At 35.8% G+C, this 23,402-nt stretch overlaps 1 protein-coding gene across 3 annotated transcripts in view; it reads right to left on the bottom strand.

Moving 5' to 3' along the window:
• The window catches only part of Rbcn-3A (rabconnectin-3 alpha), a 354,959-nt gene that overhangs the window by 303,014 nt on the left and 28,543 nt on the right, over positions 1-23,402 (bottom strand). For all 3 annotated transcript variants that reach the window (XM_081733859.1, XM_081733860.1, XM_081733858.1), the window contains exons 3-4: positions 16,273-16,444; positions 1,041-1,235 (exon numbers count right to left, since the gene is read on the bottom strand). In XM_081733859.1, the coding sequence (XP_081589985.1) occupies positions 1,041-1,235; positions 16,273-16,444 (367 nt within the window). The remainder of the gene's footprint in view (positions 1-1,040; positions 1,236-16,272; positions 16,445-23,402) is intronic.

Here is a 23,402-nt window from a genome sequence, read left to right on the forward strand (position 1 = left end):
TGACATACTAAGATGAACTAACTAACTCTATGGTCTACGGGACTCGGAGGTTCAATACCGCGTTCACGAAAGCTCCCATTGACTTCTATCCTCAGCCAACTGGATCCAGTTTCTACTTCGTATTCCTATTTCTGCGAAATCCATCTTAATGTTGTTCTCCCACCTGCGCCTAGGTCTTCTTAATTCTCGTTTTCCGATTGGATTTCCAGTTAAAACTTTGAAAGTGTTCCTACTTTCTTCCATTTTGGTTACATGAGCTGCCCACCTAAGCCTCCTAGACTTGATGACCCTAACAATGTTTGGTAAACCGTATAAATTATGTAGTTCCTCGTCATGAAGCTTCCGCCACTCCGAATTCCCGTTCCTCTTGAGTCCGAATATTCATCTCAGGATTTTATTCTCATATACTTTCAGTCTGCGTTCCTCTCTCAGAGTAAGCGACCATTTTTCGCAATCATACAGCACAACAGGCATGATTTTTATAAACATATTTTATACATTTTAAGCTTCAAATTCCATGACAGAATTCGCGACGACAAAATATTTTGAACTGAATACTAAAACGAATTCTTTGCTCTCAGTCGATATTTAATTTTTTCGTGGATCTTGTTTTGGTCTTAATACTGATCCTAAATATTTGAAAGTATCCACATTGTCGAAAATATTATCTGATATTTTAATACAACCATAATTTATACTATTACGATCCCGGCGAACTTCCATGTATTTTGTTTTCTCTGCATTTACTTGTCTCCATGTCCCTGCAAGCGCCTCCGATTACATACTATCTATTCCTTTGAAACAAATGCAAATATTTTTTTCATCTGCATAATTACGAGCAAGCGGAACAATAATATCAGATTGATAATCATAAATGATCGATGATCGACGGATCCGAACTTCATAAAAAGAATCTTCTGACCCTACTTGTTATTAATTAAAATTAAATTAAGCAATCAATGTAAGAGATTTCTAGAAACTTATTTTTATTCACATTACTTTAAATAGTCAAGTGTAGTACTGTTAATATCAATACTTACACTGTTTGTTCTCAAACCATATCTTGACTAAACGATCAGATTTTCCCGCGGTAGCAAACAAAGTTCCATCAGGTGAAAAAGCCATGTGAACTACAGGTGTTGCAGTATGGCATTTCCAAACACACTCCCAACCTCGATCATCATCATGCACCTGCTGATCACCTCCGATTTCAAATGTGACGCCATGAGATGCAACTACAAAATCAAAACATAGAATTCAGTCATTGTATAGTAACCGTCAAATAAACCAATCAGAATAAGTCAATAATTACAAACAATCTGTACCTTACATGATTCTTCTACAATCAATAAAGTGACACATGTTAACAAATGACAATTCAAAGAGTGAAAAAGTGGAAGATTGAGCAGGAATCGGACCCAGGCCTTCGGCTTACCACCCTGGTGCATTAACAATTACACCTTCAATCCACTCCCTGCCCAGTCACGACACGACACCCCTCGATCTTGAGGTTGATTGGTGCTCATATTTCGGACAATATGGGCTACCACAGCTTCTCTTGTTCTTGAAATTCAGTGTCTATGCATGAACATCGGTGGCAGTTAAGTTAATATTATAACAGAAAATGTGAAGATTCCACCTATTTTCCTTACACTACATTCTCCACATGTGCGAATTAAATGCCGGACTGAGTCAAGAATCGAAATCGACACAGTAAGCTAGAAACACAGTTTGAATTCCTGGCTTAATCTTCAATTTTTCATTCTTTGAATTCTCACCTATGCAGAATACGGTCTAAAGAAAAAGGCTAATTCCTTTACTTCCAAATACAAGGCCTGTACCCCACGAGAGCTTAAAGGTAGATTTTCTGCGAAGAATCGACATCTGGAACTCGGTAAATAGATTCTTCATTAAAAACTTAGTTTTATATACTTGATATATATATTAAAAAACCGCTCTTCCGAGGACCATTTCTATATACAAATTTTCCTTTCTTTTATGTATTTTGAAGGTTCGTTTTAAAATGAATGTTTGAAATTTGATAACCTCTAAATTAAAAATAAGGAAATACGTGTTTCTAAAAATTTCGTTCGTACGGGTGGAAAGGAGATTACGTCTATAATATATAAATTTCCTTTCTCTACTCAAAAAATGCCAACTCCTGTTGGAGGTGTGAAATTCGGTATAAACTTAATTAAAAGTGAAGGAATGCATGTTTCAGAATTTTCGAAAAAATCCAGTTCTAAGAAAGAAAACGGGAAAATTTATTAAATATTTAAATTTCTCTTTCTTTATTCAGAAAGTGCCTTATATTGGGATTTTCTTAAAGTTGGAAGTCTGCTCTTCGGTACACAATTTGTTTACTAAAAATACGTAATTAAGCATTTCCGAAAATTCCAAATCTGTAAATAAATAAATAAATATGTGTATGTATATCGTACATTACTAACTTTCATCACTAGGTTAGGAAAAAAAAAAAACAGTATCAATTATCAATTTAAAAGATAAAAAAAAATCTGCTAGTTACTGAATAGAGAGTAATATATATATATATATATATATATATATATATATATATATATATATATATATTAGCAGTATATGTATTAGCATAAAAAGTCCTTAGCGCAACGGTATCATTCTAAATTATCCAGGAACTTGCAGTAGTGACACTTCCAATGGCTACTTCAAGATTATAGAGAATATGATATAAACAAATTAAATTGATTTTGGAAAATTAATTTTATTAAAGTTAATTGCATTACAGAAGTCACAATCGTTGAAACTTGGACAACATATAACATGACGATTAAGATTATGTATTTGATGTCCTGTATACATATGCTAAATCATTCTAAAATAAACTTGCAATCTTTTGTAACAAAGTAGTTCATGACATTTAAATTATATACAATAAACCTAATAAAGGTTATACTTATTCATTTGTTGACAATTGATTGGAAATACGTAACTACACTACTTACTCTGGATGTTTTCTTTGAATTCCTAGCATATGAATTCCACTATATGCTTGGTCCCTTATGAATAATACTCACATATGTTCTATGAGTAATGCCATCATTAATATAGTTCATAGTGACAGGGTTGAAACGTAAATTCAACATTATTGTTATTCTTTTATTGGATTATACAATGACTTACAAGGGAACCTTCCGAAAATGATAGTTGCAGTGAAAGATGTGACCTATGCCAATTGAAAGAGCTATAACAGAGATGAGCATTTCCAAAAAATTAGCTGCCCATAGCAATAGATTTAAGAAATATAAGGGGTGGAAGTTCGGGAAACAGCAAGGTTGGACAAGGGGGGGAAAAGTGCAGATTCCGCAAAAACGGGGGACACGGTAAAATACAATGCTGACAAGTGATGTATAGAAAGAGACTTGCCACAATAGGGAACAAATGAAGGCCAACAGTGGGGTTAACAGTGTTGCCAACTGCAATGAAAAGTACGTTTTGCAAAGAGCACTATATGAAGTGAGTGCAATTCAGTGTCAACCTGTCATATAGAACATAAGATATGACGTGTATAATCAGTGGTACAATCTAACAAAAGAAAATAGAAAAAAACAGAAGTACGAAAAATACGGAAAAGACGGAGTTGGCCATAATGCGCCACATTTGATCACAAGCTGTGCATATTAGAATGAACAAATCAAGAAAGCACCAACTATGCAGGAAACCGACGTACCTAGAGTCGAAAAGAAAAACGAGTTCCAAAGTTGGCAACACTTGCCATGAAAATCCAGACAATTCTAATATAGTTAGGCCACTCGCTTCACAAAAAGAAAATTCCGGCAACAGGCATCACTCGGAATGCATCAATGCTGGAGTGATTGAGGCAATGTCAAGTCGGGGAACATGAAATGGTTGGGTTGAGCCAACAACCGATAATAGAAGTAGTGAACATTATGTCATGGTTGGGTCATGTGGGAATATATAGGGTGTCCCACAAAACGTTGTGACCTAAAAGATTTGCGAAACGAACAAAAATGTGATGGATCCAGTTGTGCAGGAATGTACCAAGGTCAGGGGGTGATAAAAGTCTGTGAGAAGCAAGTGCCCCAGAATCCCCATCACAGGACCCCAGGAGCCAACTTCAAACTTTCAAATGGCAACAGGGACCGAGTGGTACCTCTTTCGATAGATCATGGAATATGCAATAACACTATAGCATACATTTGCTATATGAAGCATGGTTTTCAAAATGGCCACCACAAATATACGTTGTGTCTTAACATGGTATCGAACATTGTGATCTCAAATTGCTGCGAAGCGAAAAGAGATGCTGCAAATCCAATTGCACAGGAATGTACTCATGTCGAGGGCCAAGATAACTTTGTAAGAAGCAAGTCCCCCTGGGCCCCCATCATAAGGCTCGAGGGGTCAACCGCAACATTTCAAATGGGAACAAGAGGCGGATGATATTTCTTTGGATAGATGCAACACCGCCTATAAGAAACATTTGCTATATAAAGCACGGGTTTCAAAATGGCCGCCAAAAATTCACGTTGTTGTCACCGAGCAGATATTTTTGGCGGCCATTTTGAAATCCCATAGAGTAAATATTTCTGATATGCGTTGTTGCATATTCCAAGATTTATCGAAAGAAATATAACTCGACCGATGGTGCCATTTGAAATTTTGAAGTTGGCCCCTGGGACCCTATGATGGGGGACTTGGGGGCACTTGCGTCTCACAGAAGTTTGTCGCCCGCTGACATGGGTACATTCCTGCACAACTGGATGTGTCACATTTTTTTCGCTTTGAAACTATTTCAGTCGCAGAGTTAGGTGGGACACTCTGCATATATCATATAGGCGGTGATAGTACTGCAGACAGCAGCACAAGATGTTTCCTACGTCACTCCACTTGTGTTGAAAGGAGGATGATGAACAAGTAAGAACGATAAGATCAGTGAGAGGGAGAAGGTGTAGAAAAAAACAGACAAATGCTATCACAGGAAAGGAAACGAGTGCGCTGCAAACACTCGTAAGTCACTTGCTTTCCTGTAATTGACTAGTTAAGGTGGCTCATAACCTGCTACTAAAAGTAAGCATTAACCTCTGTACGAATGATCATGCTAGATTAGTAGTAAAGGGTAGTACAACAAAAACATTTGTGGCGATGAAATACGAGAAAACTGAACTTTGTGCAACATATGCACATAATCAATACAAGGAGTTCAGTAATTTCAATGTCAGCGTTTGAGGTTGAAACGAGGAAAGAAAAAAAGAAAGAAAACAAAAATAGGTGAATGCATATTATGTAAAGCGGAGTTCTTTCCAAGTTATGGGTGAGGAAAAGCGCAAAAAAACTCAACTTTGAAGGATAAAAGCGCATAGATTATGCGTGTTTGTAAATTCCACATATCCCACACGGTTGCACAGATTTTGAGCAAACGTGACATAAATATAACATGTAACAAACACTGTAGGGTTTAGCCCCTATAACGTACCCCGTTTTCCAGGGGGCGAAGTACACAAAATGTTTTTTAAATGGGGTTTTCATGCCAGGAATGGTTTTAATAGAGTAACTTAAGAACGCCTGAAGTAATTTCAGCCGAACTTTGTACACATATAGTTTACAGTATGGCACGAAATTGTTAAAGTAGACACCCCTACCACCCACATGGGCGGCGCTAGGACAGGGGGCGTGTAAAAACTGCCCAAAATGACAGATATTAGATTGAAATCCACTGTTTATTGGGTATCCAAATACATTAATGACATTACCAAAGTTGTTGTCGCTGTAGTAGTAGTAGTAATAGTAGTAGTAGTAGTACTAGTAGTTAGTAGTGGTAGTAATAGTAGAAAATAGCAGTTGTTCAAAGAATTCAACAAATCTCCCATAGAATTTGGGGCATTTCAGCTAGTAGTGTTAGAACAATTGTGTGAAGTGAAACCAAATTATACTTGTAGTTACGTTTGCATGTACTTAAAAGCCAAAATTCAGGAGTTTGGGGAATTTACTCAAGAGTGTATTAATTACCATTAAACCCACAAATCATCCAGGAGTTCCTCACTTCCTTTACGGACTTCTTTACCTACGTTCGCCATAATCTGGAATTTGGTATTTTCTGATCATAAAGATCACACCTTATACGTGTCGCACTTGGGAAAGGGTTCGGAAATATTGGGTTAAATGTTCAACCGCTCGGTAAAGAGCTTTCAAGGCCATGCCTAACAAACAAATGGGCAACACCAGACCGGGAGTTCTATCAATTTGATTTTAACGGTTGATCCATACTGTGTGTATAATAGCCCGATAGTCCTGTAAAAATAGCAATGACTCCAGAATTAAATTGCATAAAAAATATTTATAGCGGTTTTTGTGTGTGCTGCCAACAATGGAGCAAAGTATACTATTGTAACTCTTTTCATAATTCCAACATAGCAGAAACGATCAAGTTGGATTCGTCTTGATCCATGTTGTGTCCTGGGTTATATAAATTTCTGAAAAATAAACATGGCGCATTTTACTTTTATAAAAAGTTATATTGATGTGAGGTAACAACATGTGTTGGAAACGATGAAACACGTTCTACAACTGTAAATCTTTTCGCAATATCCCAAAATTACAGGTTTGGAAGGAAGTTTATTTCCGCCATGTTGGATTTATTTTTCATACTTTCATATAACCCAGGACACAGTATGGATCACGGCAAATCCAAAATACGACTTGTTAAAATCGCTCAAGTAGTTTTAGGTCACAAATGACAGAGATATTATATCAAAATGCAACAGTGTGTTACTTTCCGCCATGTTGGCGTTATAGAGTTCAATGGTCGTCTTTGTTCCATTGTTTTCAACACCAATCTGTCATCTAAAAAACGGCTGTCCGAAATTCTGTTTCAGTTTGTCCTAGCTTCACCTAAATATTCAGTTTACGTGACTAGAACACAATATTTTAATGATACTCACGAGACAAGCTTTGAGCCTGTCTCACGAAAACGTGTTAATATTTCGTTTTGTAGGTAGTATTACAACAAAATCTGTAGTTCTTGTCTTGTAAAAATACCACAACAATATTGTATCGTCTCCTCTTGTAACCATTACCTGTATTTGTACATGTTTATCTTCCCCTTCAGTGATACGTCCCCCTTGTTTGTGACTCTTTCAGGAACGAATCCGCAAATTGCCATCACTCTCTTGGTTAAGGAGTTGGTACCAGTAGCGATCCACCGAGTGCAGAGGATCTGGAGGTGTTTCACAGAATCAAGGAGGAACTACGTAATTATGCTATTGTTCTCGATCACTATCAGACACTTGTATGTCGCGGTACTGATATATTTGATGCATCTAATGAAGGTATTGAAGATGCGAGTGATGACTTCGTGCGTGTTGAATCGCCGCCGAGCACATCCACCCATGTAGCTCCAAGTGTCAGGTCTCCCTCACAGTTGTTGGGATGTAGCGGCAGCAGTTCTTCCTATGTTCCGTCTCCTCCGCAGGTTGGCCGTCCACGAACTCGTATAGTAGATTCTGATGCACCCAAGAAGAAAAAGGCTTATTTGTACTACTGTTACGACAATCCGGACGATTCGCGACGAAGATCGTTGAAAGCCGTCATTGCTGCATCAGGTCATATATGGATCTCGCACGGATCAAGAAGAAGTACTTCTCTTCCTCGCCGCTAACTATGGACGATATAAACCGCGAAGTTTACCGTTGCTTCAAGGAACACGAAGAATCTGGCGCCAGAATATGACAAGACATTACGAGTATGGACTCTCCGCATCAAACACGCCATAGATCCACATAATAGATTTAAGTTTAAGGCCTCGGAATCATGGGTCTATAAATTTAAGAAGCGCTACAAATATGTTGTACGAGTGATCACCCACAAGATTAACAGACAGTTCTCTACGAAAGGGCAGGAACTGGCTACTTTGGCAGACTCTTTCCGAACCAAGATCAGGACAATGCTTGATAGTCACGCCCTCACGCCCTTTCAATTGTTCAATACCGATCAGAATAGATTTGAGGGGGAGGAAAATGCATATTCATCGCGTGTTGCGAACCAAAGGTGCAAAACATGTTTACGGTGTTGTTGGATCGATCTCTGCAACATCACATTCGTATATGATAATGCCTGTCATCTCTGCTGACGGAACTCTCTTTTCACCAATGTATGTGCAAGTGGCAGAAGGCAAAGGAACATTTCCCCAGAAGACCAAAGACTTTTGTCAACTCTTCCGAATATTAAGGCCTTCCCAAATACAACCGCAAACATGCGGAAGAGTAATTTAAGCGTGTTTTATGCCAACGTGCTTTGGCCAAGTTTGGCAGAAAGAAACCTAACTGATGTGCTACTTATTGGTTCTTGGACAGCGAACAAAGACACCAACTTGCTCTATGAGCATGTACCATCCGGAGTGAATTTCAAAGCTGAGCTGATCCCTTCTGGTTGTACGGGTCTGATACAACCACTTGATGCTTTAGACCATACAAGAACTTTCTTTTAGACTATACAAGAACTTTGTGCGCTACGTTACAGAGCTTGGGTTATCAGATACTCACTTTAACATTTGGTTCCGCGAGAATTTTCTGAAACTTCAAGCCTTAACCCATTACCAGTTTACGGCATGTTTCTTCAAGCCTTTGATTATGCCAAGCCTTTGATTATGTTTGCTTTCTACAAGTGTGGATGTGATAGAAAGACCATCAAAGGTTCCGACACCTCTAGAGTACTGTTTCGAAACATTCACAGGCAATCATTGTACCATGTGTGACGGATTGGCAGTATTCCGCTGTGCTCACTACAAATGTATCTTCTGTTTGGATCATTGTCTCATCGAACAATAGCACGTACAATGTTGACGAGCATGCACAAATGATGCGAAGGCTAATGCCTGTTGCCGGAATTTTCTTTTTGTGAAGCGAGTGGCCTAACTATATTAGAATTGTCGGATTTTCATGGTCAGTGTTGCCAACTTTGGAATTAGTTTTTCTTTTTGACTGTAGCTACGTCGGTTTCCTTTATAGTTGGTGCTTTCTTGTTTTGTTCATTCTAATATGCATAGCTCGTGATCAAATGTGGCGCATTATGGCCAACTCCGTCTTTTCTGTATTTTTCATACTTGTTTTTTTCTATTTTCTTTTGTTAGATTGTACCACTGATTATACACGTCATATCTTATGTTCTGCATGACAGGTTGACACTGAATATTGCACTCACTTCATATAGTGCTCTTTGCAAAACATGTAAATTTCATTGCAGTTGGCAACACTGTTAACCCCACTGTTGGCCTTCATTTGTTCCCTATTGTGGCAAGTCTCTTTCTATACATCACTTGTCAGCATTGTATTTTACCGTGTCCCCCTTTTTTGTGGAATCTGTACTTTTTCCCCCTTGTCCAACCTTGCTGTTTCCCGAACTTCCACCCCTTATATTTCTTGAACCTATTGCTATGGGCAGCTAATTTTTTGGAAATGCTTATCTCTGTTACAGCTCTTTCAATTGGCATAGGTCACATCTTTCACTGCAACTATCATTTTCGGAAGGTTCCTTTGTTAGTCATATTTTCATATACATATATCTATCATTATTTTCACATTTATCTGATTAAGGTATATTATATTCATTTTAAATTTATATTTATCTGGCGAAGGGGATAATCCCATATTACCTTATTAATGAGGATTACATCTTGCTATTATCAATTCTAAACGGTTCATTTCATTATGCAAATTTATTCAGTAATTATAGTATCGGACCAAGCCACAAAATTCAGCATATTAGCACATAATAACAACAATAATAATATTTAACCTAATCTAACACAACCTAATCTAACCTAGCTAACTTAATGCTATAATTGATGTATTTGTTAGTATTGATAACAATAGGACAATTAAATATGCATATATTTAGGGACCAATGCATAGGCATCATCCAGATTGAGTACAGGGTAGCAAATGAGATAATCTTATTTTCAATCCCGTATTTCATTTAACTGATCGTGTTGTTATTATTATTATTATTATTATTATTATTATTATTATTATTAGCTTCCAGCTAATTACAACTGCCTAAAATTGTTTTCATTAATTGCTTGAACGCTATCAGTCTTCAGTAGCTAATGCAGACCAATTATATCTTATTGAATATTTTCAGACGTTACTATATTAATTCGAATTTTCACCGTATACTCGCATCGTTATTTTGCACTAGAGTGAATAAATAATTTATTCTAACCCAACTATTCGAATATAATCCAAAAGAAGTAATATTCCACGTCAGGTTAACTATAAATTTAACATTTGAAGCAAAACAAGTTAGGACACGGCCCCTCATAGCTTGTCTGTGTTTGTGTGACAGGACGAAGACAAATTACTTATCCATAATAATGCATTATAACATCAATTTAATCAAAACGGATATACTGACAGTCAATTATAAAAAAAAAAACATCTAATTTAGTTCATTGGGGAATAATACCCGACCAGGTGAAGCAGGATTTACTATAATATGGCACCTTTATTATGTTCGAATTTAGATTATAACTATTTGGAGAGTCAATCTCGTTACCTGTGTTCTTATTATGTACATCTAAAACGCAGTATATATATTTTCTGCAACTACTTTCTACCACTTTACAATTCTATTGTAGATTCTTCTGCTACAATTTCAATTATTTTTGCTGACACTTAATTACAGAATACCAATTTCTTCAAATCTTCACATAGTACAACCCCGTAAATCATCGTGCCCTCTCGGGAGCAGACTAATGTTTACATCTACAAACAAATTTTGGAGACCTTTAATTTTAATACTTAAATTTTTTTCTCGTTAGAAGAAAACTACCCTCTATATATTCATTTCTAATTACACGATTTTCATTTTGTAAAATTAATATTCTTTCCACTCACGTAGTCCATCCTGTTATCTGATTAAAAACGATATGTTTTTATTGAAGTTATGAACAATAAACCAAAGGGAACACTGTTTCAAAATATTACAAAACTGATTCAGTTTACTTTCGTAATTCATCTAAAAGACAATAAAAATTTATTATGCCCCTTATTTCTTAGAATCGCTGCTTTACCGCCGTGAATGACTAAAATTTTTATATATTAGACATACCAGATTTAGGCCTAATAAGTAATGTTTGTTTACACCCGTCTCATTTAATTGGCATCATATTATTCTACTCCGGTTTTCATGCAAAAGAAAACGCTATATCCTCCCTAAATTGTAATGATGTTAATAATTTATGGTGTTTATGTCAAATATGGTAGAAATCTGCATGATTATGGTACATAACTTACCATAATTATAGCACGATTTTATGACTAAGCAATGCGTATTTAAATGAATTTTTATTAAGCACTATTACACAACCGAAATTACAATATAAACTTACAAAAAACGAATATAATATAGACATGTACCCTTGTACATAAATTCCGTATTTGAACGAATAATGTTTAAAAGTAAACGCAAGCAAAATCTACAATAATACATACATTTAATAACAATTAATGAGTGTAATGTTACGATTCGTGGAAAGCACGATCGTAACAAATCTGAAAGGGAAAAAGGATAATTTCTATAATTTTCAAATTTCAAGTTTTATATTTTTTACACCTTATTCTTCCCGTACGTATAAACGACACTTCTGTTAGTATTGATATAATTTAGCGACCATTTATTTTGTTACACAATGATTCCCCTTGCGCGCAATGATGTCACTTCAGGCTTTGATTGGAAAGGGGAGGCAAGACTTTCCGATAAACATAGAGTCTCACGTGTTCCAAGAGTATATTATTATAATATTTTTTAACATATATATACATCTCAAACTGGATAGGGGGGGGGGGGAAATTGCTTTCCTTGCCCTTCCCAAATGACGTCACTGCTTGCGCGAAATGCTAAACAATTAGTTTCTAGGATGAACATCTTTCCATATTGCCTTCTGTTTAAGATTAAACATTAACCTGTGCTGTATTGGAGTTTCGATCCCTTTTAACACCGAGGTTATGAGACCTGGACTTACTACTTAGCGTGAAATTCAAACCGCAAGAGCACCCGCCGGGAATCGAACATGAAACTCCCGCGCTGATGTAAATGTTAGAGACAAAAGGAGGAGCTGTGGTTTTCTTTAATACACACATGTTCTAAGATTCTATATTACATAGCTGTGATATATTTGTAAATTTCTTACACTTAAATATTAATGCTCTTTGTCAGTAAAATGAAGACTATATTTAAAAATATAGCTTATATAGACAGAATTCGAACCAATATTAAAATGAACATTGGTAAGCGAATCCGTTATGTTATCCGCTAGAACAAGAGCGCATGGCTAGCACCTTCCTCCGTCTGTTTTTGTTATTTTCTGTTTCTATTTTCCACAAGTTTGAATCTGGCATCATGTATGCCAGTTTTTTACTTTTTATCATCTTTTTGTCATTCGTCTCGTAATTTATTTTTGTTTTCTACATTCTACTAGAATATTTACTTCCAAGCAATGTCCAGATGGTCTATTTCTATCACAGAATATGCATGTTGGTCTATAATAGAATGGAAATTTCCCTGGTAACCAGATACGAGGAACGTACGGTTCTAGGTTCAAGTTTTTGGACAGACTCTAGAAGGCAGTTTCTATTTTTATGACAAGAAGTGTACATAAACTGATTTCATATATAATATTTTCCTAGTCCATACGATATACGACCTAATGAATATTAATGATTAATCGGAATTTTAGCTCAAGTATGGATATTTTCAATAGTAAGAGTATTTATATAGTAATGCCACGCCAAAAGACTGCACAGACTTTTGAGTTATGACGTTTACTTCGTATTATATCTGTTGTTAGTGAAATAGTTTTACCGCTTCCTAATTAATTTTAAACAAAGGTTACCAATTCAAATTAATTTTAAACAAAGGTTTGTAAAAACATAGTAAATCATTTAACGGATATATCAGAACATGTACTAGTTAACTATACGTTTACTTATTCAAACTTATATTATTTACTAATTATTAATAAATTAATATCAATTAAATGCAATTACATTAAAAAAAATTACAAATTAAAATAGTACATTGGAAATTCCAAATAAGACACGACAGATGGCTTCATAACTTCATTTAATAAATTGTGATGGGTAGATTTTAGTAAATATGATTTTGACATGTTTGTTCTTTCATAGTTGCGCATGTGTATATATTACATTTTTGGAGTTTTAAAACTGTTTGTTAAATGATTTTAGGCAGTGAAGACTATAATGAACATAACATCGTAAGTAGGTTGAACAGACATACATACAAAAACTTAGTTACTGATTCGTAGAACTAACTTAATACCAAATAACATCGCCTATGGCCTGGATTTTGTTTGGAATTGGCTCCAGAAAGTGTGGAGGTTATACCACACTGATGTGAATCCCTCGATCATCACTAGGTCTTATAATTCCAGCAAAGTATGTGAATGCCTATTCCTGCGTTTCACTCGTTGTTCCATAATAATTCCACATATCTTCGAAATTTAAGTATAGAATTTTACAGACCAGACTAGATGCAAGACGAAGTCTGAATATCTCTCAAACCAAGTACAGATGTTTTGAATTATGTGAACACGGGAACCATCTTAAAAAATGCGAATGCCCAGTGCATATTCATCTTGAAAATATTGGGAAAATAGTAACACTAGTTTACTGAGAGAATCTCCAAATGTGAGGTCAGCTTTCTCGGAGTCTCCAATGAGCAGGCTAATAACTTCTTCAAGCTGTTTAACGAAGCCGCGCCTGGGATTCAAAGAATTTCGACCGATAACGCCAGCTTACTAGGAGCAGCATTATCTATCTAATGAGGCAAGACAAACAATATTAAAAGAGAAAATTTGAAAATTAGAATTCTTCTTTACACGTCTTTCCTTCATTTCAACACACTCGGCCTTTTACCTACTACGCGCCTCATTGTCCATGCCAAGGCTGCTATACTTTCTTCGCTGTGCTCCATCTTGGCGGGATGCTGATCTTCTGGAATGCTATGACAACACCTTAAAAGCCGGTCTAGAATCTATCCTGAATTGCTCAATATTAACTCTTGGTTGCAGTCGTCCCTCCCTGGCGCTTGGTTTCATGCTATCCCATCGCCTTCTTTAAGACTGCATCTTCCCAATGACAGTTTTCGAATTGCCAGTGCACTGCGTTTGGGAGCAGATGTTTGCGAGCAACACAGATGTTCTGCCTGTAGAAGTGTCGTAAAAAGAAGGGCCTTCACGGACTCTCCTGTGTCAATAGTGCGGGTAGACATTCACGCCACTCCAGTGTGAACGACATCATCATGAGGGCACTAATTTCAGCAGGCGTTCCTTCTATACGCGAACCGTTGGGATGCAGTCGTGCAGACGGTAAGAGGCCAGATGGTATGACCCTAATACCGTGGAAGAAAGGAAAAGCACTTTTATGGGACTTTACTTGTTCCGATACCTTCGCCCCATCAAATCTACATTCTTCTTCAGCACAAGCTGCCAACGTGGCTGCTCGCCGTGAAAGAGAAAAATGCAAAAAGTACAGCAATTTACTTGACAAATAAAATTTTGTCACTATAGCTATCGAATCAGGTGGTTCATGGGGTCCCGAAGGCCTTAACTTTATAAAAGAAGTGGGTCACCGCATTTATTTATCGTCAAGAGACGCTAGAGCAACCTCTTTTCTAGTGCAACGCATCAGTATGGCAGTACAGAGGGAACGTTGCATCAGTTTTGGGAACGCTACCATCTGGTAAGGAACTGGAGGAGATCTTTTTTCTCTAATCATCTCACCAAAAATTTGAAAGTGCTGTTGTTTTAAAGTTTCTCGACAATTGTTAATCATTTTACATTAACCTATATATGTTTTTCTTGTAATTATGTTCATTTGCTTATTCTTTTATATATCGCAACAATTGTTCCGCAGGTGTTGTCAATTTCCAATATTATTGTTCTCATAGTCTATGTTTGAGTTGAATTTCAGTTTAGCGTCCCTTTCAGCAGCGAGGCTATATGAGACGTGGACCTACTGATTAACGTGGAATCCGAACCACATGACATAGTCTATGTTTCTACACATATATTGTTAAATTGTCTTGCATTGTTAAATTTGTCTACATGCTTGTGTTGAATAATAGCTTAATTTTCTTAAATTTGTACATTATATTTAATGTAAATCACAGTGTATATCCATCAATAATTATAATAAACTTATCTAGTAATGTTCAGTTTCAAACTAAAAAAAAAATCATTTTAATATTTACCTATATAAATGGACCCATGTTATAGTACAAAAAAAACATCCCGAACCCATTGTAGAATCTCCTCCAGAGTGAACCACACTCTTCATAAATGCAGGTGAATGCTTCATTGGGCTTTCGACGCACCTGATGTCTTTCATAACCGGAATACAGAGAAAAATGTGACTTTTTTCTGACGGATTTCAACTTCCTGTACCGCAGTGAGAAGTGTCTTCTTTCGGAGTCATCGACTCCGAATGTTCACTGCAGGAATTTTTCTTTACAAAGGTAATTTGGAAAATGGGCAGAACAGACTTCCACCCACAGAGTGCATTAACTTATGTAGGGTTAAAAAAAAACTACTTTCCTTGACACGGAGTGAAACAGTCGGCAGTCCCTCTAGTTTAGGACCTTTCTGCGAAAACATATGACGCCGTTGTGTGTTCACACGCATGTCAGACCATATTTTGTTGATACATTGGACAGTTCGCCTTGACACACTAACAAATCGAAAAATTTCATTTACTATATGTCCATAAACATTCTCAAATAAAATGGCCACTTTCATTCTGTCTGATCTATGCTTCGGCCCATTTTGTCGAGCTGTTTCCATGCAACCAACTCGTACACTCTCTCCAATTACCCGCCATAATCATGTATCAGTGGTCACTGGATATAAGTTAACTTATTTACTCAAGTCATTGGTAAAACCCATCTACAACAATAAACGTGGACCAATGTTAGGTCTTAGTTTTTTGTCTTAATCTAAACTGGCGCATTAAATTCAATAATGTAGTGATGTGCTATGCGAATTCATTTCTAACGTGTGTAAATTCAAGAGGAAGTTAGAAATATTTTGAAAAGTAAAAAGACATTTTTTTTTTTAACTCCATTAACATTATTCTTAGATCCACACCACTGTATCTAAGAGTAAGATTAGACTTGATAATAATTCCACTGAAACTATATGTTGGCCGTCATGCCACATAGGTTCTGTACATAAAATAAAAAGATCCTTCATATACATACCACCATCGGAATAATCTTCATCTCCCGTGGGTGCAGGATAAATATGATGATGCCAAAGTTGGAGAACTTCTCCTCCAGTTAAAAGCCTTGTTCCTTCTAGATTCCATGACAATGAACTTATAAACGATTCTGTTTGTAATGTGCCTGTTTGAACCCAGCGATAATCCAATTGCTGCAAAATGATATGTATTACTCATTTATAATACATCACATACACAGGGAAGTTGTAAACTAGCACTTAATAGCAGTATATGGGAAATATCAAAATCTAACTTAATTAATCACATCAATTTGGTAGGAATATAATCCAAATAATAATATACAGCAAAGTGATAACAGAAAATGTACTTTATAAATTTCCATAAATAAGTATATAATCTTATATTCTTAATATTCATTATAGTCATTTCGTGTCAATTCAACCGGTATTTTCTAAAAATAACAAACACCATCTCAGATAGTTTTCCAATTTAGTGAATATGTTTAATTACTCAACTGTGAACACTACATAAACATTTTACGTTATATTGCGCTCTTTGTGTACAGCCGTTACAAAATATAAAAATGACATATGTCACAATCACAGTTGTCAGTACTTCTTGAACAAAAATCATTGTAGTTAAAAACATGATTCTTGTGTCAAAATAAGCGCTAATTATTACAGATTTTAAAATTTATATTACTGTAGATACAATTTTATAGTTTTTAGTTTATTTTTATAATCATATATAAATATGCTAACTTTTAATCTCACATACTTCATTAATTTTAAGAAACTGCTCTATCTTGAAAATTACTCAATTTGCACACTAGGTACCTAACGTTATAATAAACACTAAAAGTAGGTTTTGGTGAAATGACATGTGTTTAAGAAAATATTAAAAAGAAAAAAAAAAACTTACTGTCAGTCCCACGTTGCATACTAATATTTTGTTGTAATACTATCTTAAGTTTTGACCCCTCACTGCACTTTTAGTTCTATATCGTAAATATGCATAGACAAGATGTATGTCCAACATCTTGTCATACATAAATTATTTATTAACCACGTATATATATCATGTAAGAATTAAAGGAGTCTATAATGTTCATATGCAAACGTTTTCGACTACCGTAAGTTTCTTAAGTAGTTCTACCATCCATTTGAAAAGAACACGATCACTTGATTCCTTAATGTTGTTCTTCCTGTTGCTGTGAACACACTCACTTCACATAGTATATGGTGAAAGAGCACTTCACAGGAATCACTGAGACCGATAATATGGTAGTGTTGGACCATGTGAATGCATACATTTGACAATTACATCCCCTTTATTAATATTTCCTGCTTTACCAAAACCAATATATCAACGACAATCATAAACACAGGCCAAATATGAATTTGTACAACGACTATAGTCACCATGTCCATGTTTCAAATCAAATTCTGAAATGATGCTGTAATGCTCGCCAGCACTTAGTCTTTTTGCACCAATCTGAGCAATTTTTGCACCAATACGAGCACAAAGTGATGTAAATTGTGAATATCTGGAACTGTAATAGCTTGCTGAAATATTTCATTCAACTGAACATGTAATTCCATCATGTCTTGTTTTGGTACGAAGACAACTTCAATTTCTTTCAGTTCTCACAGAATTTGTACATGTCAAGAGAAGTTATTATTTGTTCCTTAAAAGGTCTTTGCAAACTGGCTTCCGTGGAAAGCCGCTTTAATGCTCTACCAATATCATCACAAGCTGACTTACCATGACATCCGAGGCTTCGAATGCAGACATTGCATTCATCTTCAGGAATTGCAATGAAGAAACCGGAGACGTGAGCATGTCTATATAGTGACTATTTAAGAGCAGAGCTATGAATGGGAGTTTGTGATTGGCTGAGGGATGCTGGCTCCTGATTGGCTGTTGTTGTGGCTCAATAACTTCACCTGGCTGATAGCTCGAGAAGAGTTACTAAAATCACGTCGCCAGGAAAAATTCAGATTTTGACGCATTGTACGTACACATACTGAATCTGTTCTTAGTGATCCTTCTAGCATAAACAGTTTTGGTCTTAAGCTGCAGAATGTTGAAGAAACAACTTTTATAGATAGATATCTTGATTTATAAGAGAAGCACAATTCTCGCAGATTGCAAAGTATTAATCGTTTCTATTTGTATCTCTTTATGGAAACACTAATTTTGTCCTTCATACCTGGTGATATTCTAACCAACTCTGAATCATTATAAAACTCGGTAACCGTATTTATAATTTCATCCGACAATGTCTTTTCGTATCTCACATTTGGAAGCGTCCTTTCTCTTGCATAAATTTCCTCAATTGTCTGACTGCATAATTTGATACCTGGAATGTCTCCCGTACTTTTGTTTAGACTAGTTTAAGGAACAAGTGTTAATAATTGAACTCTCTTCTCTCTTGCTGCAGTCTGAATCTTTCGTTTATCAACTCCATGAGTCTGTCAAAAATCTCCCTTTTGCTTCAAATTAGCCTTAATCTTTTAATTATGAAGGAGAAGCAAAGCCGTTTCCCGCTTTATACAATTTGGTTATTTTTGGCTTGAGAGAAGCTGATACCCGCTTTATTTTATGTTTGGCCACAGATGCTCTACTACGTTGTGCAATGCCATGAAGCTTAACTGGTGAGATAACCAACCTAATTAGGTTTTCATCAATTGTCTCCTTGGGAATTTCTATGGTAGTTTGACTTATCAGAATTATCTAAAGGGATGAAGTCACTTGTGTCATGAACATCGAGTATTTCAATAACTCTTCCCTACAACTTGGACAAATATCTTGATACCAGGCACATCATTATATCTGTTTTCCAACAATTTTGTTGCCAAATCACAGGAAATTGAAAATTCCCTCAAACTGAATATATTATTTATTATTATTATAGTTACACTTCTATATGGTAATCACAGATATAATAATAATAACTATAATAATCTATCACATCACTTGATGGTGATTTGCCTGCTCTCCAGAAGAGAAGTTGCTGTTCTTCTTTAGTTAGTATATTTATGTCATTAATAGTTCCTTGCATTAATCATCCGAACAAAATGTAGCCACTGTACACTAACTGTGTCAATGCTCTATATGTTGAGGCATGTTTAACATGCTATTCTTTTCTGGTTAAAAAGTAGACCATTTTAGTGAAATATCTAGGTAGTATTAAATTTGTAAGTGACTAATTTACTATAAATCCTGTCGTCATTGAAGCGTTAGAATCAACGTGTAGTGAAAAAATTGTGGTGTACCCTGCGATCCTCGACTATGATGACCCCGAGGAGGCATACACAATCAAGTTTTCCAAGTTCCGAGTACGACCGGACTTCCCAAAAGTGTAAATATAGACTTGATTGAGGTAACCAACAGACAAAACGCATGACTTCATAAATTATATCGAGTCGAAATTATAAGTCTAAAACATTAGATGGGATGGCTACCACATAGAACATATGCTACAGCATGTCATTGGTAGATGATTTTCAAATTTCAGTGTTCATACAGCGCAAGCCATACAAGATATAAAAAGAAACAGTTAAACCATTGGATTCGTGAGCTCACGCCGGTGTTCTTCATATGAAACACGCCACCTTCCCGTTTGACATTTCGAACTTGCATTCAAAATGGCAGCCATGGTCACCATGTACCCTAAAAGTTGCAGCTCTCACTAAACTATCATCTTCCAGTAATAGATTTCACATTTTTCTCTCAAATTTCACAATAAAAGTGTGCTCAAAGACTTTTACACCCTCATTACTTTTTTTTCTTTCAGGAACCGCTCATTTCACCAAAACATCTTTTTCTCTAATAAAGAGCACTTTAAACCTACATATAATACAAAAAGATAAACCATTTTGAAAATAGAGCAACTTATTTTTTCGTACATCATACATTCACTCATTTTTCAACCTATTTATATTTCAATAACAAAACTACCTAATTTCACGAATAACAGTTAATACAGGCCTATTCCATTTCATCTCAGGCAAATTTTTAAAAATCTGCCCAGAGATTCTCTCAGATTTTCATGAAATTTAAATATATTATACTAGGTACAAAAATAAGGGATCCATATTTTTGCGTTTTACGCAAAAAAAATTTTGTACAAGTTATGCCCACTTGAAATTTTGGGTCAAATCTCCTGCGCTTTTGGGGTCAAAATCTTTAAATACATGTATCTCAAGAACTGTAAAATATGTTCATTCTATTATTTATTAGTTAACGATATTATTTATTAGTTAATATATGCTTTGGTCAGAATTTGTCTGTTATTTTATAAAAGAAGTTCCAAAGCTAGAATGAGTGGCATTCAGATGTTCATTCTGTTTTGTTCCTCTGAAAGCTCTACAAAATGAGACTAAATTCAGCTCTGTAAGTTATATAGACATTATTGCTGAAAGGAAAAAATAGACCCATTTTTGGGTCAGTATATCTCAAAAGCTCCACCCTTAAAAAAATTCATATTTTAGGATATATTCAACAAGATCCCAACATGCTTCTGTATAAATTTCAGAGAGAGTAAATGCTTGGTTCAGATGTTACCGCCTTGGTTGTACAACACTGTTTAATTTTCTCGAGAATCTGAGCAGTCACAGAGCAGAATGGTTTTATTTTATTTATGTACCTAGGTATTACTGACTTCACGTAAAGTAAAATTAGCTTACGTTATCCGTGGTAAAAAGTACTACTATTCTGCAGTGAATTGAACTGAGCTGTGCAAGCAATATTCTTACCATGAAATTTTTGGAGGAACCGCACTATTATAATCGTTAACATACAACAAATGTAACAAATTATCTTTGCTACTCCTTAACAATTATCTACATTCAAATTAATTTTATTTTATTATTTATGTTTCAGGATGATGTCATAATAATAAACTCGTCTTATTTCTTCTTAAAATGAGAGCATTTTGAAGTGTGGCTCAAAAGTCACAACTCCCAGCCAATCAGAAGACGTGCTTCATTCAATTTTATAAACTCAGCTGGAAATCGGAATGTATGTTAAGAGTTGTGTACTGATGGTTGAACACTTACTGGTATTTTTGTATCATTTCGGTAAAGTTTTGTGCACATCATTCTAAACGTTATGGGGAAAAAGAGTGGAAAATCTGTGTTTTCTGGTGAAAGATATAACTGCCCAGATTTTCAACATAAACATAAAATGTAGTGTACAAAAGCACATGTAGATTTGTAAAACTGGAAGATATGTCCTTTTTATTGAAAAAAAAAAAAAAACTTATTTAAACGTGATGATATATCCAGTGAGACTTTGGTTTGTTTCAACTGTTATCGCCGGTATTCCAACATGTTTGAAGTGAGTTCTGACATCTCCAAACAGAGTATGTTTCCTATGTGAGTACAAGCGCAGCAAATATTTCTACAGAAGAAAGTGATCCTGAATTCAATATACTTGATGAGGACACAACATTTAACGGAACTGACGAAGTGATGCAAACTATGAACACGATCATTTCCAGCCTTGAAATGACTGTGACACTGCTGAGGACACCTACTGCTGTAAAGCCTGAAAGAAGAGGAGCTTATGTGACTAGAAAACGAAAACAACTGATAACAGAATTTGAAGCAAAAACAAACTCTAAGTTTGCTGATATTTATGATGTCCCTGTCCATGAACAAACTTTAAGTGCTCAGCGTGTAGTGTGTCTTAACTGCGAACAGTGGCATAAGAAGATGCCACTCTGCCTTTGAAGGATGCCACTCTTACAATGAAAAAGTACGATTGATGACAATTGTACCAAACAGGATAACGAAGACGGAATTGCTGTCCCGGTTTCCTCACGTGACAAAGCAATTAATGCCATATGGAGTATACCATATTCCTGATCCGTATTTAGGTCACCCATTACCTCCAGAAACTGTGGCACTTGCAAAAAAGTTATTACCTTAGTGACGATGTTGATTGCTCTCTTCAGAGCCCCAATGCTAAGGACGTTATAACAGTGAGAGAAAATGGTGAACGTATTCAAAAAGCGCTTCTTAAGAACAATTAAAGAAATTTATCACAAGTTCACAGAAAACCATCCGCATGTAAAAATTGGCGTGTCAAAGTTTTACACACTTCGCCCGAAATGGGTTATTCTCTATCTACCAAGAGAAGTATACGTTTGCATATACTATGCAAACTTTGAATTCTATTGTGCAGCGTTAAAAAGTTTCAGCACATCGCTATCTAAAGACAAAACAAATCAGGCAACAGTTGCAAAATCTGGTGCTGTGCTCCCCTCCACGTGAATCTTGCTTCTATGGAGAATGCGTAGATTGTCCGAGAAAGGAAGGAATCAATTCAGGGTCTCTTGGATTAGTGGAAAAAGATGATGATGAATAAATTTCATTTGCACTGTGGGAAGCAGGAAATCTAGTGAAGAAGTCAACAGAAGTACATGTTTTCACTGAAGAAGTAGCAACATGGACTCTGAAGGGAGCGACTCATCTTCACATCAAAGAAGTACAAAGAAAAGCCATAACCACAGAGAACATGGTAGTTAAAGAAGACTCTCATCATCTGGTGCTCCATGTAGATTTCGTCAAAATTGGACGGTCATAATGAAAGATGAGATTCAAAGCTATCATTGGAGAAATGACCAAGTCACCATATTTACAGGAGTTTCTTACTGTGCCAACAATACTAGAAGTTATGCAGTTGTTAGTGATGACCTTACCCATGATTCGGCACATGTTTTACTGACAACAAAGAAGATCATCTCCTGCACTGAAAATTTAAATGATATTAAAACTTTTACAATGATATCGGATGGTGCAGCGAGCCATTTTAAAAATCGTTATGAACTTCATGAACTCACAAACTTAAACTTCAAAAATAAAAAATGGCTATATTCAGCAACAGGTCACGGAAAATCTGCCTGTGATGGAATAGGCGGAACAGTAAAGCATCTTGCAACGAAGTACAACCTGATATCAGAGCATTTGGAATGCATTCAAAATGCAACAGAATTTGCTGCCACTGTTGCAACATATACGAAAACCATCACCATTATCCATCTTGCATCCACAGAAGTTCAAAAATTTCGTGATGAAAAAATTGCTCAGTTGACCAGTGTACGAGCTGTAAAAGACATACAGAAGAGTCATTTGTGGTATG

This window comes from Thermobia domestica, chromosome 12 (genome assembly GCF_964235325.1).
Source record: "Thermobia domestica chromosome 12, izTheDome1.hap1.1, whole genome shotgun sequence".
Taxonomy (NCBI): domain Eukaryota; kingdom Metazoa; phylum Arthropoda; class Insecta; order Zygentoma; family Lepismatidae; genus Thermobia; species Thermobia domestica.